At 44.7% G+C, this 19,145-nt stretch overlaps 1 protein-coding gene across 5 annotated transcripts in view; it reads left to right on the top strand.

Annotated features, from left to right (window-relative positions):
- Positions 1 to 1,664: 1,664 nt before the first annotated feature.
- Positions 1,665 to 19,145, top strand: part of ptprz1a (protein tyrosine phosphatase receptor type Z1a) — a 78,118-nt gene continuing 60,637 nt past the window's right edge. For all 5 annotated transcript variants that reach the window (XM_061037049.1, XM_061037048.1, XM_061037046.1 and 2 more), the window contains exon 1: positions 1,665 to 1,951. In XM_061037049.1, coding sequence (XP_060893032.1) covers positions 1,891 to 1,951 — 61 coding nt within the window. In that variant the 5' untranslated portion in view covers positions 1,665 to 1,890. The remainder of the gene's footprint in view (positions 1,952 to 19,145) is intronic.

The following is a 19,145-nucleotide window of genomic DNA, read 5'->3' as shown; positions in this document are numbered from 1 at the left end:
GGGCCACTGACTGAATCCATAGACTTGTTTAAGTTGTTACAAAAATGATCAAGCAGCAGATGTTCACAGCGTTCTTGAAGGGAAATTATTTTTGCTTAATATACTGAATTAATTAAATACAATTGTGGTTGAAACAGCTTCATGAAGACTCCTGGGATAATTCTTCACATTACAGTGAATCTGTCAAGACATACTTTTAACTATTGTGATCCAATAAATTACAGATATTTTTGGCCACTAGGGGGCAGCAGGAACAGCTCATGGGAACAACATGCACATATTTTCATATTTTGAGTTGATATGATGGAGGAACAATTGCTTGTGTTTGATAGACTCACTCTCTTTTAACTCTGCTTTTGGTCTCTACCACCTCCTGAAGGACAGTTCTGTTTTAAATGTTTATTTTGGGGCTTTTTATGCCTTTATTTTAGAGACATGGCAGTGGATAGAGTCGGAAATCAGGGGGAGAGAGTGCTGAACAACATGTGGGACAGGAGCCACAGGTCGGACCTGAACTCGGGCCGCCCTGTTGGAGGTCCACAGCCTAACATGGGGCGTGCACACCAACCACTAGGCCACTGGCGCCTCCCACTGCTTTTAAGTATTGTACAGTTTTTACTACTTCCTCTCTGAAAGTAATGATATTTCAGCAGCAAGAGTGAACAGAAACATTCAACTATAAAGTTCTGCTGAGGTTTTAAGATAAACATCCTGATGTAGAGATTTGCTTTCATGAGTATTTATTCTCGCTTTGAATACCTTAACAATTAGCTAAAGATGGCTAAACTGGCACAGACAGTGGCCCCACGGGGAGCTGCAGACACATTGTCCCTCTTACTTGTATGAGGCATGTTGCTGATGGATGCTCTGTGCACTTTAAGGTGAAGTTCGAAGTTTGATCCAAAGGCAGCTGGACTTGGTTAAAGATCTTGAAGACGTTCTCTGAAAGGCATCTTCCGCTCTAAGCTTACATGGTGGATGGAGCTAGAAATTCAAGGTGAAGCATTTCTAATTTCGTTGTATAATAATATGTTGAGAATGAAGGCTTTCTATTCTATTCTTTTCTATATTATCATTCAAGATTATACGATCGACACAGAACCAATACTGACTCACTGGAGGGGGGGCTCAACCGGGGCCCAGAGGTTATTTTTTTTGGCCCTGGGACTCTTTAAGAGAAGAGGTGCAGATCACAGTTCAGTTTAAAGAATCACACCTTTTTGTTGCCAGTTTGTTGTATTCTATTTATTTGTACATTTTATTTTGGTTTTCCCCCAATTCTCCAGTCATATTTTCAGTTTTAAGTTTTCACATTTCTCTCTGTTTCTGTTCTACCTTTTTGTTTCCCTCTCTTCTTTTCTTCCTCCATATTTTCCTTTCAGTTTGATATTCTTCCTTTCCTTTCTGAGTTTTTCTTCACTCTTTCTCTCCCCTCTATAGTTCTCATTTTTCTTAATGTGGAAATAAACAAGTCCTGACGTTCATAAAGTTTTCCTCATTTTTTATTACCTTGATAAAACTGAGTGCGAAATAAAAACTATAAAATATTAAAGTGAGAGTTTATCTGATTATTGTTGTGTTTGTTGGTGTGTGGAGGAAGTGAGGCCGGGGCGGCTGCGGGCTGTGGGCGGCGCACAGCGTCACTCTGGCGGATCCTCCTCAGTCAGTCAGTCGGTGTGGAGGAGAGCGGACGGAGCGGAGTGACGCACCGGGGACTCGGACTTGTATTTTGCTTTCACCACAACAAGAGACAACCGAGCGGCAGGCAGGCAGGCAGCGGAGCAGCATGGAGCTGTGAGGGCTGCGGGCCGACCGGGACCTGCTCCCCAAACTTCTCTGTTTGATTTGTTTTATTTTCCGCATCTGAGATCGTTCTCTTTCCCCCCCAACATGGAGACTACAGGCTGCTGGCTGCTTCTGGTTGCGCACTTCATCCTCCTCTGCCAACAAGGTAAGACATGTTTCAGCCCAGTTTGTCCTCAAGTGACACAGAAAACGCTCCAAACTTCTCAAGTGTTTGGCTTTTATAAAGTCTGTGTGGTTTCTGCGCACGCTTGGATGTGAATGCGCAGGAGCTCCAGGTGAACTGGGACGTGCACTCTGTCCAAAACAAACCAAATAAGTATTTATTTAGTCAGCGTGTTTGTATTGTTGTATAGATAAGTGATGCTGTGCTTTGCTTTACTTTCAGAATTGAACTTGTAGTGCGTAAAGCGTTGTGCGTCTTTGGAAATCAGTCAGAAGGAGGTTTTCTCAGAGTGTCTGAGAAATCTCTGTGGATGATCAGCGTCCCTGCTCCTCTCTCCGTCTGTGGGATCGCAGATTAAAACGTTTGGGAGGCGCAGGGCGTCACGTATCAGCTCCAAAGCGGAGCTGTCAAGCATGAAAAGAGAAGTTTGGACACGGTAGTCTGACTGGCTTATTAAGGGTGTCAGAGGCTCCATATCTGGCAACTACAACAGCAGAGAGTAATCCTGTAAAGCTTCTCACAAACACATACTATCGCTGCAAAACCCAAAAACATGGCCTTTATGGATCATTGCCCATCCTGAAGGATATATTAAACTGCCATGTTCTTGTAGGACAGAGAAACCCACATGGTAGTAGGACTAAACTGGAGATCATCTGTGACGTTTTCAAGTGTGTGAAAAAGTCAGTTTCTGTGTTTTTGGAGACTTTTTTTTTAAGCTTTTTGGAGGTTTAATTGTCTGACTGTTTGGACTGTGGAGGCTGTTCCAACCTGTCTGTGTGTTTGCACGAGTGAAGGGATGCAGGTTATTAAAAGTAACATGCAGAGACACACACAGCAGGGATGCAAATTTACAATATGTGCAGCCAGAAGTTTAAGTTTGTTTGGCATTTTACTTCAGTTTGGGTTTTAAGAATGACAACAATTACAAATAATCAACTCCTTTATGAACGACGCTACCAGAAACAATCTTTGGTTAGGCCCATCTGGAGGCCTCTCTCGTGCTCTCGGTCCATATCACATCAGTCTTACCAATCAAAGAAGTTTGGAAACTTGTGATGTTTGGGTCTGATTTCAGACTTTTGCTTTTTGTCTCCGTGTTGGGGGTCAGAGTTTAGACTTGACGTTCTGTTGCAGACATGTAGCTGCTCCGTCAGTGATGTGTTTTAGTGACTTAACTGGGTTTTGTTCAGTGACAACTACAGCACAGATATCCTGCACGAGTGATGCTGCAGGGGAACGTTGAAGCCCAGGATGCTTGTTTTCAGTCTCACATAGAAACCAGAGGGAATTGAAGATACCTTTCGTCTTACATTTAGAAAAGTTGTCTGAATTTTGTAGAGTTTTTTTTGGAAATGTAAGAGTTTTAAATGTGTTGGCTACACAACAAGTCTTTTAATAAAAGACCCCGGACTCCACCGGTGCGTCCTGCAGGGTTGAAGAGGTTTAAGAAGCCGCTGGAGATGAATCAGGATTTGTCACCATAAGCCTGAACGCTGGACCAGTTTTCCACCTCCTTATCCTCTAGTTTTTCCTCCCGGCTGTACTCAGTGCAGTCCCAACGTGCCAGAGAGGACACTGATCTGCTTGGTTGAATCTTTTTTTTTTTTTGGGGGGGGGGGGGGGGGGGGGGGCGAGACGGGAAAGAAAGATTAGTGGAGGGGGGGACGAGACGGAAAACAAAGATTAGAGGGGAGAAGCTGGTCGGAGCCAGTTTTAGCTTGAAGGGATGTGAAACCCTTTTGTGGCCGGGCCAGTGAGCGCTGGACGGGTTCTGTACCTGCAGAAAGCCGCCGGGCTCCCTCACGCCTGGGCGCCCTCAGGCCTCGCCTCTTTTTATTTGTGTTGTTTTCAACGACGCTTTGATGAAACCTGAGGGCACAGAGCAGATGCCAGCTCGCTGAGGAGGCAGCACAGGAATGGTGGATGGTGGAAGAAAAGACGTGTGAGGAGAAAACCTCGGCACCATCTGTCCTCCCAAAAGATTTTTGTGAATGGGCAGTGCCAGGCGTGCCCCGCGCTCCGCCCGGGCTCACAGAGTCTCCCAGCCTCTTGTTGTCTAACAGAGAGCGTGCGGACAGATGGCGGTCACAGTCAGACAGTCTGTCAGTCAAACACATGCAGGGGGCAGCTGTACATGTGATGCCCACCACCGCTGACACCTAGCATTTAGTCTGTTTCCTTTCAAGCATGCATCCACATTTTTTAGACTTCCAAAGTCAGAAGACATCCACTTAATGTGTGAGGGCTGTGATTCAGATGATCGAACAACATTGAGTTTGTCAAACGCTCACTGAGAGTCTCTTTCTAGCTACTAGGAATGCAACAATTCTCCATCTAATATTAAACCATTTGGTACGGCCTCCACATAAACATAATAGATCAATGGAAAAACAGACAGTACATAATGATTAGTTAATTAACAAACTATACATTCTGAAAGAAATGTGCTGGAGGAGCCAAATAAACCAAGAGGGGCTTGTCGAGTGGTCCTCACACTTGTGAGTCCATGCGCTGGGAAAAAGGAAACCCCTCCCCACCGACTTAATATCCAATCATCATGCGCTAAAGTTGGGAAGCTGACAACACTAAGACGAGCGGTAAGGAGAGGCTGCGGTACGAGGAAACATTCAAATCAGTTGTGTGTGCACATTACTGTTTCAGCGTTGAGTAAACTGACAAGGAGAAGAAAAACTGTAAACAAGAACGACTGTCTGAAAACATCGTTTTACACGTGTCGCCCACTCAAATGGAAACACTTATGGAGTTTGGCTAACAGAATTAGCAGGCTGTCACTCCAGCCAGCAGACAAGGTGAGAGAAGCAGCGTTTGAAACAAAGTTACCTGCATGAAATATCAACGCTGTATTAGGGCTGGACGATATGGACCAAAACTCATGTCTCGATATTGTTTAGCTGAATGGCGATACTCGATATATATCGTTATGCCTTTTATTAACAGTGAAAACACATGGAAAAATAAACTACCTGTTTGTCAATTTAAAAAGTAATATTATAAAATAAAAACGTTCCTTAAATACAATAAAAGAGAGAGAGAGGAGGAGCAGGGTTAAGAGGGACAGACAGTCAGTCATCATCATTGAGATGAGAAAAAGGTGAACTGGCACCTCTGTAACGTTATTTTAATGCAACATAAACTATATCAATATTAACGAGATTGTCTTACCCTTTATCTTGTTTGAAAATATATCGATATATCTTAAAAACTCGATATATTTTCCAGCCCTACGCTGTATGACCATTTTCTGCGTTAAAGTCTGCCAAAAATATACAAAAATACTGAAACAATCTTCTTTGTACATTTCCACATGGCACTACTTAAACGCTGCCTTCGTTTGACTTATACTCCAAACACCAAGAATGTGTAGAAATGGAAACTGTTTTTTTTTTTTTTTTTTTTGCTAAAAAGTAAATAAAGAAATAGTTTTGTAATTTGAAAAGTGTTGTTTTCCCACTAACCCATGGCTGTAAAATTTGCCTAAAACTCCTAATAATGATTTAAAAAAAAAAACGAGGTTCACTTTGTTTTGAACCGTGGGCTGACTGTATTGTTGCATCCCTACCAGCTCCAGCTCAGGGGTTCATTGGCTGATTGTGACACAACAGTCTAAATTACGTAAATTATAAAGTCTGGCTCAAAAGTCCACTTCATTTTATTCTCCAAACGTTGTGGAAAAAACACTGTTCTGGCCATTATTCCTTCATACTTTTGTGAAACGTCAAGTCAAAAACCAGCACACAGCGGGAGAGAGATCATAAATCAGAGACTGTGATTTTCTTGTGTGATGTTCTTGACCTCTTCTTGACAAGACGGATATTGAGTGACAGGAAATGTTTGAGAGAGAGAGCGTGTCTTAGCCTCTGAATGACATGATCGTGCTCCTGATATAGACCGATATTAAAGAGTAAAGTAATGAACAACTTTTAATATCATGTGCAATATGACTTTAAAGTAGCAGACTTATGCATTACGCTTAAATGTACTGTATACTTACTTACTTATCCATCCATTATCAATACCGCTGTTTTCCCTTTTGGGGTCGCGGGGGGCTGGAGTCAATTCAAGCTGTCATTGGGCAAGAGGCGGGGTTACACCCTGGACTGGTCACCAGCCAATCACAGGGCTGACATGTAGAGACAGACAACCAGCCACACTCACATTCACACCTACGGACAATTTAGAGTCACCAGTTAACCTAACAAGCATGTCTTTGGATTGTGGGAGGAAGCCGGAGTACCCGGAGAGAACCCACACATGCACAGAGAGAACATGCAAACTCCACACAGAGAGGCTCCTGTCAGACGGGGATTCAAACCAGGAACCGCCTCGCTGTGAACCAATGCACCACTGTGCAGCCCAAACGTAATCAGCTGGAAGATGAATCAGTCAGGCTATAGCAGTTTAGCGCGGGGTGCATGGCAGTGCAAAAGAAGCTGTCTGAGGAACAAGTGATGCACACTTGCTCAAATGCCTCAAAAAAGTTTTTATTTCCATCACAATCATGTTTCTAGCATAGGTCTTCTTCAGGTGATCATCTATTTGAAGATCATTGTCTTTTTTTCTCTAAAATAAGATACGACCCGAATGGATAGGCTGATGAAGATGAATCACTTCATCAGTACAGGGGTGCTTACAATGTAAACCAAAATAAATCAAATATTTCAGTCCGGCTGGAAAATCTATAAGCAGCGTCAGTTTGTAATGAACGATTGTATTCTGTCACTGCATCGTAGACACGATTGATTTCAACACCCCGACTTTACATTAAATCACATATTTTAAGTTTTATTCATCATTTTCAAATCTCATGTTTCCTGCTCTGTGCTGTTCCTCTTGTTTCTGTCTCTAACACCACAGTTCATCGTCAGGTTAAAAATGCCATCTTCTGTTTCTTGTCCTCTTTCCCCCGCCGTCCCTTTTCTCTCCTCGTTTCATCCCTCCATCTTTACTGAAAGCACCTTGGGCTGGGCGGACGTCCCTCGCTGCCCCTGTTGTAAAATAACAAACAGATTTCCAGTCGTGGCAGCGGGGGTATTTGATGACCAGATTAGTGGGTATTAGGCTCAACGGCATTCACTCAGGCATACACAGGGGCCACCGGTTTGAATCCTCCAGAGTCGCCCTTTTTTTTTTTTTTTCTTTCTGCGTCTGAATGAAAACGAGGGTTAGGTGGGGAAACAACCAGCCTGGGTCCTGGGCGGAGGTCAGCTGAGGAGGCCCGCCGCTCCGTTCGTCTTTCTGCCTCCTCTGGCCCGGCCCCGGAGAATTATGCTGTCAGAGGGGAGATTTGTTTTGTAACAGTAGGAAAGAGGGCAACTACAGAAAGACGGGAGGTGTGGAGGGGGCAGATTGAGGAGGGGGTTTGGAGGGGGGTGGGTGGTGCAGGGAAACAGAGAGAAAGCAGAGGGGTGAGGGGTTGTTTCGGGGGGGGGGGAGCATTTAAGCGTGACGCATGATGGCACTGAGATTTGTCCCAGTGGCGGCGGCGGTGAGGAGAAGAGGACGCCGTCACACTGTGAAGCTGGAGCAGGAGTGTGGGAGCGCAGTGTGTAAGGATGAGAGGGGGTTGTAGAGACACACACACACACACACACACACACACACACACACACACACACACAGACACACACACACACACACACACACAGACACACACATTCTTCATTCCCTCCGACACCTCGGGGTTGGAGGCCTCAGAGCGATGGAGTGCAGGTTAAGCAGCACTCCTGCTTTCATTAGTCTTCGTTAACAGCCCCAGCTTCGTTAAGACCCCCCCTAACACACACACATATCTTATTTTGTGTCTCCCCTCACTGTTCTCAGCCCCAACCTCCCCACATACACTGTAAAAAAACACCCGCCCTCACAGATCTACATTTCTACTATTCATTTAGCAAACGCTTTTATCCAAAGCGACAAAAATCAGAGAATAAGAGCAACACACGCGAAGATCTAGAGAGGAGATAACAACATCAGGAAGAGCAAACAAACAGCTTTAAGACTGATCAGACACACAGGTGCTGACAAGAAGTGACCAGAGGGGCTGACAGGAAGTGACCAGAGGCAAAACACAACATCTGTTCTTGAGAGTTCTAATCAGCATCAAAACCATCTTTAAAATCAACATCATCATTAAGGTCGTAGGTGTTCATAAAACGCTGGGTCTTTATCTTTTTCTTAAAGGTGCAAAGGGACTGCAGATCTAATGGAGTTTGGTAGTTGGTTCCACCACCGAGGGGGCGACAGAGGAGAAGAGTCTAGTTGGCGTGTTAGGACCCTGTTGTAAAGGTTGGATCAGACGCCTTTCATTGGCCGAGCGTAGTGGGCGGGAGGGAGCGTCGACCTAACAAGTAGTTTTGTGTCAGATTCAGTTTGGATTTTGGTACGTTAAGTGTTCTGGTTTTCCATTTGTAGTGCGTTTGTAGTCCAAGTGGTGTTGACCCCTTTCAGGTATCAGCAGGCTTTGGTGTATGTTGGACAAACAAGCAGAGCAACAGATGCAGCAGTGACATCCCGGGTACTCATCTGCAGTCTTCTGACAACGATTTATTGATCTCTATAAGAAGATATCTGCATAAAAGTGCTGTTAATAATTCATTTCTACATCCATAGATAACACATTTATACTTTAGAGAACAGTCTGTTTGACGCTGTGGTGCAAAATCCAATCAGAGTTTAGATTTCTTGACTTCCTCGAATGCATCAGAAATGATCGATCAGACTCCCGTTGAACAAACAAACATTTTAGAAGGTGTTTATGTCTCTTCTTGAGGACTAGGCTTGAGGTTTTTTGTGTTTTTTTTTATGACTCTATATCATGCCGTGTTATTTTGGCAAACTGAAGACCTGTTACTCGTTAAGAGATCCGACGTCCTGTAGGCGGTACGCTTCCTGTGCACTCCTGTCTTCTTAACGTACATGATTGTGTGTATGTAAAAATCTTCCCTCATACAGTGTGTGCCCATGATGACAATAACTTATCAGACCAATATTATTTTTGTTCTGTGCTGTAAACATGTTTATTAATGCTGTTAAAACGCCTTTTTTAGAATGGGTGTGTATGTGACTTCCGGTGCTTCTGCAGCCAGCCTCTAGTGGACACTCGAGGTATTGCAGGATTTTGCATTTCTGCATTAGCTTAATTTTTCTCTGGAGGTTACCGCTTGGTGGTGAAACAAAATATTTTTAATAGGGCTGGACAACTATACTATACTATAGTTTTAATCGCGTTAATCGCATGAGTTCGTGTGATTAATCACGATTAATCGCATTGTTATACGCAAAATCCAATAATGAATTAAAAAGTAGTGTATAGCGCACTCTTATTGTAAATGTACTTCTCAACTTAAACAATGTAGTCAAAGCAAATAAATACAAAACTAAAGCTTATTGCATTCGTTGCAGTCTGGACGCAGAGTGGTGTGGGTCTCCTCTCTGCTCTCTGACTGCAGCTGGGTCTGCTGCGCGAGGCTAGACTGACAGCCTGTGAGAGCTTTTGGAAGGGGGAGGGGCTCACGGCAGCACCCGCTGCTCGTTGAGGACAGTAACTGCAGAGCAATACGTGCTTTCACGTCAGTTTCTTACACCAAAAAAGTCTCCAATAACACCAGAAAAAGTCGCTAGATTTGTCGCTAGTAGCTGTTGACAAAAAAAGTCGCCAAGGGGGTTTGGAAAGTCGCCAGATTTAGCGAGAAAGTCGCCAAGTTGGCAACACTGTTTCCTCTTTCCTGTAAGCACCGCAGCAGACATGCGCAGCAGTAAGCAACATACTAGGCTCGCTCACGATGGAATTTAACAAAATAAAAGCCAGTGAGCAACAGACTTTTACAATAAGAAAGTAATAAAAACTGCGTTAATGCGAGATAAAATAATTGTCAGCGATAATTAATTAATGAGTTAATAACATGTTAACATGCCCAGCCCTAATTTTTAATAATGTAGCTGCAATGTTGAGATACCTGAGGTGTGTTGTGGATGAGGTCATCCATCAGACTGAGCCGGGTATGTCTGTTAAAATAAATGGTAAAGGTTGAGATCAAAATGATGGAAGTAAATGGTCGAAGTTTGTTAAAAACTGAGCGTTTTTTCTCACTCTTCCATCATGCTGAATATTTTTCCTCTCTCACCTCTTCATCTCTCCTCACTCACATCTCCTGCTGAACATCTTCTGTCACCCTCTTGTCCCTCATTTCTCCCCCTCTTTAAAGCCTAATGCCTTCATCCTGCTACTGTCTGTCCTCCCCCTCCTCACCCCTTTCTTCCCTCCCTCCCTCCCTTCCCTTTAACGTTTTTTAATCCTCCACCCCCTCCTCATTTGTCTCCTCTCTTGTTTCTGGGCAAGTGAGGGATGAGGGGTGTCAAGGTTGGGTTTTTTTTTGGGGTAAGCCAACCATCTTGTCTCTGCTGGTGTCCGCCTGGTGCTCTGCCATCCCCCCCCCCCCCCCCCCCCTCCTTCTCCCCCTCCTCTTTCTCCTCCACTCTGGAGGCTGTAATGGATGACGGGGCAGATCCGGGTGGCCCACAGCGCCTCTGAATTGGGGAGCCCATTGCAGAGGGGAACAAGTGGAGCCCCCGTAGAGTAGCTGGTGGAGAGCCATTTGATTTGTCCTCCGTGTTTTCTCCCCGGTGAGTGTGTGGTCTCCCTTCGATCCTGGATGTTCGATGGCCCTCATCTCTCAAGCCTCTGTTGCCCACCCACCCCCCCCCCCCCCAAAAAAAAAGGGACGCAGAAAAAGGCCAGCGATAAAAGGCCTGGAGGACGCGGGTCGGTCAAAGTCCTCTCCAGAAGAAAAAAAAGAGCCGATTGATTCGCTCCTTTTCTCCTCCATTCAGCACTCAGTGGAGGGGATCTAAGCAGGTGAATGTGCAGACGCTTTAGGCAGATGTTGTCGTGCACAAAAGGATTCGATGGGCCTCAACAAGGCTTTTGAAGTATTTACAGCAACATTTACATTTACATTTCAGGCATTAGGCTGATCCTCTTATCCAGATCGGCCTGCATTGAGTGCAGCAGGAGAATGAGCTTAAATTCCTCGATCAGAAACATTACAAGCTAACAGTAGCAGGGGGTCGAGCCGCAGAGCAGCGTGATGTCATGACCTCGGTCTGTAAAGACGGAGATGACACAAAAAAGAGCAGATAGACGCTCAGAAATGTTGAGACTGGATGATCAGCTTTTACATTTTAAGTCAGACTGATCGTGTTTGTGCGGCAGCAGCAGAACTTAGTTTGTGCTTGATGTCTATGGGTTCTGACCTCGTCACTCCTCGCAGATTTATTTTACATGAAGGAGTTTGAAGAGCGCCTCACTGCCCCCAATCCCCCCAATCCCCCCATCCCCCCACCCCCAACAGGTGGATGCTAGGGAGGTGTTTGGGCTGAAAGCAAGAGAGCAGTACTGGGGCAGAGGACGAGGCTGGTAATATCACATCTTAAATAGACCCCGAATCAGGAGTATGTGTTTGGCAGATAATTGAGGATAATGACAAATTGTCAAGTGTGGAATCAGCGCAGCTCGAGTTGTCTGCCTGACTTGGCTCGCTCTCCAACAATTAAGATTTGTATGCTCTTGTGTGGGCTGCATGGTGGTCGGACAGGAGCCTCTCTGTGTGGAGTCTGCATGTTCTCCCCGTGCATGTGTGGGTACTCCGGCTTCCTCCCACAGTCCAAAGACATGCTCGTTAGGTTAACTGGTGACTCTGGTGAAGTAGCCTGTAGGTGTGAGTATAAAACTTTATCTGTCTCTGATTGACTGGCGACCAGTCCAGGGTGTAACCCGCCTCTCGTCCAATGACAGCTGGGATCGGCTCCAAGACAGGACAAGCATTCAAATGACGTATAGATAGATGTATGGATGCATATCGTGGTATGTCCAAACAAAGTGGCATCCTCCGGTTCCACATCAGGCGCCGCTGTCGGTCTCTGGAGCACCACTCCGCTCTGCTCTGTTTTAAATACGATGCAAGTCTATTTTTCGACGGGACCCGCTGCAAGCACGGGTCAAGCTGGACAGAATATATCGACTCAGACAGGAAGTCAGACAAGGAAATGAACAGAGCCTCACGTCAATTAAAAAAAAAAAACACAATATACAGACTCTCGGTCGTATTTTTCATCACTTTATCAACATGACGTCAAAACAGGAAACGAATGAACAACAATCGTGTGATCTTGTCGTTCTGTGATCTTGTGAAAAAGTGTGTTGCTGCTCATGGCTGCGCTCACGCTCCAGAAACGGACCCACTGGAGCAGGGTACCGACGGATGATGGTCTTACAAAGACTCCTAGAGATAAACACTTGGAAACTGAGCAAAGGTCAGTGGTTTTGTTGGCCTGCAGTTTCAGACTCATACAGCCCAGAGCAATGACTCTGCAGGCCTGAGAATAAAAGTGTCCTCCTACTGGTCGGACCAGTTCTGTGTGTGTGTGTGTGTGTGTGTCCAGCCCTCACAGAGAGGAGCTACAGGTTGTGTTTACATACCTGAGCTGTTGTACCGAAAGGAAGCACTCGGCTGAACTTCACCCATGAGACCCGTCTGCAGGGAGAGACGTGTGAGAGCTGTGAGAGGTTAATCCTGTTAGTCTGTGAAGCATCCGTCGATTACAGCAGTTCGACGTAATTGGAAGCAGATATGAAAGTTTGCAGGATGTCTCCGAATGCAGCTGAAAATTGATCTGGGATGAAACCAAAGCAGAGAAACAACAGATGTGCTGGTAGACCTACGGGTCTGTGTTATAAATGTTCCACTCGTGTTCAGATCAGCGGGCAATTTTAGAGAAAAGTTATCCTGTTTAAAGTCAGAGTTGTACTCCCCAGAGGATGCACTCTTAATGAACTTTTGTGTATTTATGGTGTGACGGTCTTTGCTTTACATTTAACCGTCATGCTTCTACTCATACGTTCTGTCTCTCTTGATCTCAGAGGAATCAGCCAGTCAGATTCAGAGCACCTGGGCCTGGTGCTCTCAGGGCATTAAAGCCGAACCCCAGTGTGACTCTGTCTCCCTCTCTCATCCCAGCCATCATGTAACCCACACTTCATTATGCCACACATCCACTGAACAGGCACCTCTCCAGCTGACTGACCACTTTCCAGACTTCCCTAAACAGTCCCTACAGACTGAGCTCCAGCCGCCCCGGACATTGTGTCATTTTTAAACACATGGTTTTGACATCCTTAGCTCTGAACTGCTGCTGCTGGTGTCATCACTTTGCTCACATCAGCAGCGTGTAGGCTTCAGGGTAGCAGCGAGTTGGGTAAAATAACTAATACACTCGGGTACAATATACATATAAATCACTCAAAGGTTGGTTTATGGTTTCTTTTATAAAGGCTTTGGGGGGGGGGGGGGGGGGGGGGGTGTAAGCGAGCTGTCCGACGACCCTGTGCTCTCACTGAGGGTCCCTCTGTGCACGCAGCAGGCGGATGTTTTCCATCTCTTCCTCTGACTGGAGCTGTGGCAGAGGGTGGGCAGTGAGGAGGTGGGGGTAGGGATGGGGATTCGGGGGAAGCTGGGCTGGTGATAGAGGTGAACAGCAGGAGGTCGGCGCTAACAGCTCCCAACAAACTGCAGCATCTGGACCGCCAGGAGCTCATGTGGAGTAGATATTTTTAGGGACAAAGTACAGTAACCGTTCACTTCAGTGCACACCACACAGTGTGCTATTTCTCCTGATGAAGCTCAGACGAGTTCAATGTGGAAAATAATGAGTCAAAAACATCAGAAAGTGATTTCAAGAAGGCAGACGTAAGAGGAAATACTTTCAGACAGATTTAATATTGCACGCTTACATTTAGAAATTGGAGTTTTTGTTTGACAAATATTTGTAAACTTGATAGTTTGAAGCTTGCTTCTGTGAGGACATGTCATAGCTTAGCATTGGCTAGCTCGTTATGATGGTAACTGCAGGAGAACCTTTCAAAGTTATGATGGTGTTTTTACCAAGGCAGCTAAATAAAGTATGCAGGTAATTTTAGTAAAATCAAAGATTAAGAAATAACACGATTAAAAAAGCTCAAATTCATGTGAAAGAACTCAAATGTCTTGCTGGACCAATTAGCTTATATTGCTAACACAACTAGCATTAAAGCCTAAAAAACACAAAACACAACAAAAACTCCATCAGCATTAACTCATCCATTCATACACATTCATTCCCTGCTAAAGCACCAGCGGGAGCAACTTGGGGTTAAGTGTCTTCAATCTTGGGGATTGAACCCTCGACCTTCCGGTTGAGAGACAACGGACTCTGCCAACTGAGCCACAGCCGCCCCTAGCCCCATCAGATAAATAATTCCACCAAGAGCATGATGGGAAATAATGTCAACAGGAATCCAGTCACAAAATCTCAAAACCTGTGTCTTCAAACGCAAGAGGCTGTCGGGTACGGAAGCCCTAAGGGGACATGCGGCCATACATTTTATTTTACTCTGGTTGGATGTGATAGTCAGTAAATTTAAGACTTATTTATATCGTTATCTCAGCATTACAACGCTGGTTTTATCATATTTTTGGGATATCGAGAAACTAACTTGTTATCACGGGGAAAACAGCGTTGGCTCCTCAAGATAACTGCGTTTAAAAGTGCAGATCTTGAGAAAACAACCAGAGAAGATTACTCATTATCACAGGAGAGAACAGAGTGGAATAAATTGTCTGGACGTCCTTTTAGAGCTTCCGTAGTCAAGCTTGGGTTATTTATATCTCGTTTTGAAGCCTTAATGTTTGATTGGCTGAAGAGATTTTGTGTTTTATGCCTCCAACAACAAACTCTTAAACACAACATTCCCATAAAGAGGAAACACTTTGATTTAAAAAGTCCTCTTGGATCAGATAATGATGAGGCTGAAACATCTGCCGTCATTAGTTCACCTTCCTAACGAGGAAAATCCAGCAGAAGTGTGTCAAGGTTAGAGAAGGACAAAGAGTTAAATCCATAATTTCCTCTGCGTCCCGCCCCCCCCCTGCTGCTCGTTTCAATTAGGTCATTCCTCAAAATAGTTCTGCATCCCTAAGGCGGCGTCACTAACCGTCTGCCTGCTAATGAGCTGCTGATGCTGCTGACGGCGTTAACGCTGAAGCTGCACGCCGGAGTCATGCAGGTGAAAAAGCAATTAGTGTTTGGCAGCAGACCGGCGGCTCCTGCAGGGCGACCTGCACATGATGTAGCGCTGACATCATGTGGAGGCGGGACTTCCTGCTGAGAGGACAGGTGAAGGGTTGAGTGGACAGACGGAGAATGTTTGCTCTTCAGGAGTCACTTTAAAGCGATCAGACAGCTGCTGCGTGTTACACTAACAGTAAGAAAAAGCTTTATTAAACCTGTTGTCATCAACAGTGAAGGTTCAGGATTTCTTCCAAATCACTTCAGTTCACACCTTAGCCAATGAAAATCCTTTAATGTAAGACAGCAAGCTCATCAAAAATGTAAACTAGTAGGTCTGCACAGGAGGAGCCATATGTCACTGAAGAACGCTGCAGGGCTGCCAGAGAACAGAGCCCATGTAAGACGTTTTCACGGGGTTATTTAAAGGGATTTCACACCTACAGAAAACTCCTGAAAAGCTCCTGATATTTGAGGAGCTGTATGTGTGAACGCAAGCAGCCACATTTTTCGAGAATTTCTCCGGCCAGACTCCAGAGTATTTCTTCTGCAGAAAGTCAGAGTGAGCTGATGTGAGAACGCAGCAGGATATAATCAGGTAGAATTCACCTGGAGCGAGTGGGAGGGGGTGGTGACGTTTATTCCCTGTGATCGCTGCACGACCATAGACTGTCTGCACGCCACCTCTACCATCTCTGTGCTCTAATGAACCTGCTGCATTATGTTTCCTGTTCTCCAGTATGTTCTTCTCCACTCTTTAGTTCAGATTGAGATTCTGTTCAACAACATGTAGCATTGATAGAAAGACAAATATTCTCATTATAGCGTCCTATAGCGGACTCACATCTTACTTCAGGAGACCCCCCTCCTATCTGATAGGGATAGCCTCCCTCTGTGAGGAGCATGTGTGAACAACCAGATCAGGAGAATCTCCAGAGCAGTCCTCCTGAAATGATCTACATATTTTAAGGGGTGATGTGAAAACGGCTCTAGAGGCTTGAAGCCGTCTTGTAAAATTCTTGGTTTCATATCGGGGAAGTATCTCGTAATTTGCAGAGCAAACCATATAGCCCCCTCTGCAGACTCATCCGGAGATTACTCCGATATCACCACATTTAGTTTGGGCATCAGACACTATGTAACACTATATGTGAGATTCAAAATGGGGGTCAGCTGAATAGGTCAACTTTGAAATGTTTTTCATTAAATTCAGAGCTTTGATTTCCTTTTTAATGAAATCATATAAACCACAAACATTCTTTGCAAGTTATTTATATCGATGCTGAAAGAGGCTTTACCTACAAATGTGAGCTCACGCTGCCAGAGTCTGTTTGTTCAGGGTTTACTGACTGTTTTCCCCAGTTGGCAGCTCACAAATCCTACATGACTTGAATGCATCATTAGCTTTCAACTTCACTATAATTAATGTGAACTATACACGTTATAACAGATATTTTTAAGAAGATACGTCACAGCTTTGACCTGAGCTGAAGAGTGAATATGTTAATATAAAGCTTAAAATATAAGTAAGGAGAATGTACACACACACACACACACACACACACACACACACACACACTTCCTCCCTCATTGTCTCGGCTGTGGGATACAGTGTTGGCTCTCTCCGTCGTCCTTTCAGCTCCAGTGTTTAATTAAGTCGTTTTTCTGTTGGAGAAGTTTTCCTCGGGGCCTCAGACAAAATGTCTCGTCACCGTTTGTTCGATAAGTTTTGGAAACCCGTCTGCTACACACAGACAAACTCACACATTTTCAACACCTGTTAAGATTTTTTTAAATCTTTGAGCGTGGGCCAGGCTTGTGGAGCAGGGCAGTGCGTGCATAAGGGCGACCAAATGAAAATGAAATAAGTGAGAAAACATGGATTGGAGCAAACATAGAGCTCTTGTCGCTGCTTTGCTCCTAGACGAGGAGGGTGGTGGGTCATAATGATAATTCTCCAAAATAATTTCCATGCCTTCTCTGGAACACATTCTTTCTCTTTGGCACACTGAATTAGGCCTGTGCGATATGACAAAAAAATGGTATCACAATAAAAAATGTAATATCAGTCGAATATCGATAATTATCACGATAATTGTCAATCATTATTTCTTTCAAATTTAAAAGCTGAGTGAAAGTTGAAGAAACCAGATGGTTAATTATGGTATAATTATACTTTATTGTCAGAATGTGACGAATTATAATTAAATAGATAGAAACATTTCAGCATCATAAGCTCAGAGTAAGGAGCTAGAAAACACTGATATGACAGTCTGCTGCTGCGGAGTCACACTTCTTGTGGCTGGGGTCCACACCATGCATATTATTTACAATACGGTCCACACTAACACTCGTTTATGACATTTGGACATTTATTTCCTTCTGTGTGTTCTAACGGGTCATATTGTTTCCAGTGAGGGAACAGGTTCGTGGTGTCGCTGTTTTAGCTGCACTTTGGCAGTTAACAGAGAACTTTTTTTTGTCAGACTGTAAAGAGCCAAAATGTCTCTAAACTCCGGAAGTTTAGCGGCCTTTCTTGTCGTCTTGTGGAGGTTATTTTCTCCTACTTTGAGCCGGTAGGTTCTGCGTTTTCTTCAGAGTAGCTATCGCTAATTTTGGCTGTTTCCTTTCCGCTCCTGAGGTCTGTAAGCCCGCCTACCCATATCCCTGCAACATGATTGGCTGTTCATTTCTATAAACCCCTCTATTTCAGCCCTGCTCAGAACAGGCTGTTTCTGTGTCTGTACCTTTAAATGTAAATGAGCTGTGTCTGACCACGCCCCCTCTCTGGAAGGGCTTGGGTGTCTCTGGCTTTCTCGCTCCATGTCCTATTGTTTACGGTGAGAAGGCAGACTCAGAGGGCAGAACAAACACCTAGCTGTGGGAGTGTCACCCACCTGGGGGAGGGGTTACTGCCCTTTGTGATGTCATGAAGGGAAAATCTCCAAACAGCCTGTTTGAGCACACATTTTCTGAAAAGTGGAGCAGGCTAAAGACGGAGAGGATGGACTTTTCTCATCATTGGGGGGTTTGTAGACAGACTAGAGACACGTGTTAGTGTTAGAACAACATTGGGAAGTGCATTTTGAAGAATATGTGACCTTTAAAGGTAGTATGTCAGTGTTTGGTTTCAGAGACATTTACAGTCTATACAGTAGAACAACAAGATCAGCAAGAATAATGTGCACACAACATGTTGCTTTGTCTTTCTGAGGATGATTTGTTGTTAATTTGTTGCCTGTTTTGACGTAATGTTGGTAAAGTGATGGAAAATAAGATCGTGAGTCTGTATGTTGTGTTTTATTTCGAAATTGACCGGAGGCTCTGTGCGTTTTCTTGTCTCACTTCCTGTCTACCTTGATGCCTGCCTGCAGTCAAAAATAGATAACATTGTTTTGATACTGAGCAGAGCGTAGTGGCACTGCTGGTACGCTCCGGAGACAGACCGCGGCGCTCATGTGGAAACAGGAGCGTTGACTAGAGTGGCTGTGAACGGCGGGGTAGTGTGCGATGCAGACGGACCAGCCAGTATGTGGAAACTGGGAGGGTTAAACTCATATACTTTGATTTGTGGTTTTACGTGGGTTAGGGTCCACCTGGAAGCCTTTTTGTGCGTCTCATAGAGAAAGTTCCAGAGGAGGAAAGTTTGTGATCTATGAGAAACATACACACCGCTGCTTTTATTCTCTGATTGATGCCAACACGAGCTCCATGCTGCATACAGTCGATGCTTCAAAATGTTTTCATCTTTGATTTGCTGCGGCTCAGAGACTAAATAAACCATTGTTTATGACATCTGCAGCAGCTCAGCTGACAGCAGCAGAGGTTGTAAACTAAACAAGAAGATGTTGAGATGGCTGTGTTGGAGCCGTACCTTTCTCAGTTTCCCTTTAAATCTTCCTCTTCCTGTAAACAAGTCGCTCGGAGTGGGAGCTCTTTGTGTAAACATCCCGGCCGCTCTCTGAGTGTTTGAGGCCGCTGGCTGTGGAGGTGACGGCCGGGCACGCCAACAAAGAGAGGGGGTCTGAAGGTTTCTATTTTTTTTTTTTTT

The sequence above is a fragment of the Labrus mixtus genome, chromosome 4 (genome assembly GCF_963584025.1).
Source record: "Labrus mixtus chromosome 4, fLabMix1.1, whole genome shotgun sequence".
Lineage (NCBI taxonomy): Eukaryota > Metazoa > Chordata > Actinopteri > Labriformes > Labridae > Labrus > Labrus mixtus.
The sequence above is the reverse complement of the archived record's forward strand: the minus strand, read 5'-3'. Positions and strand labels throughout refer to the sequence as shown.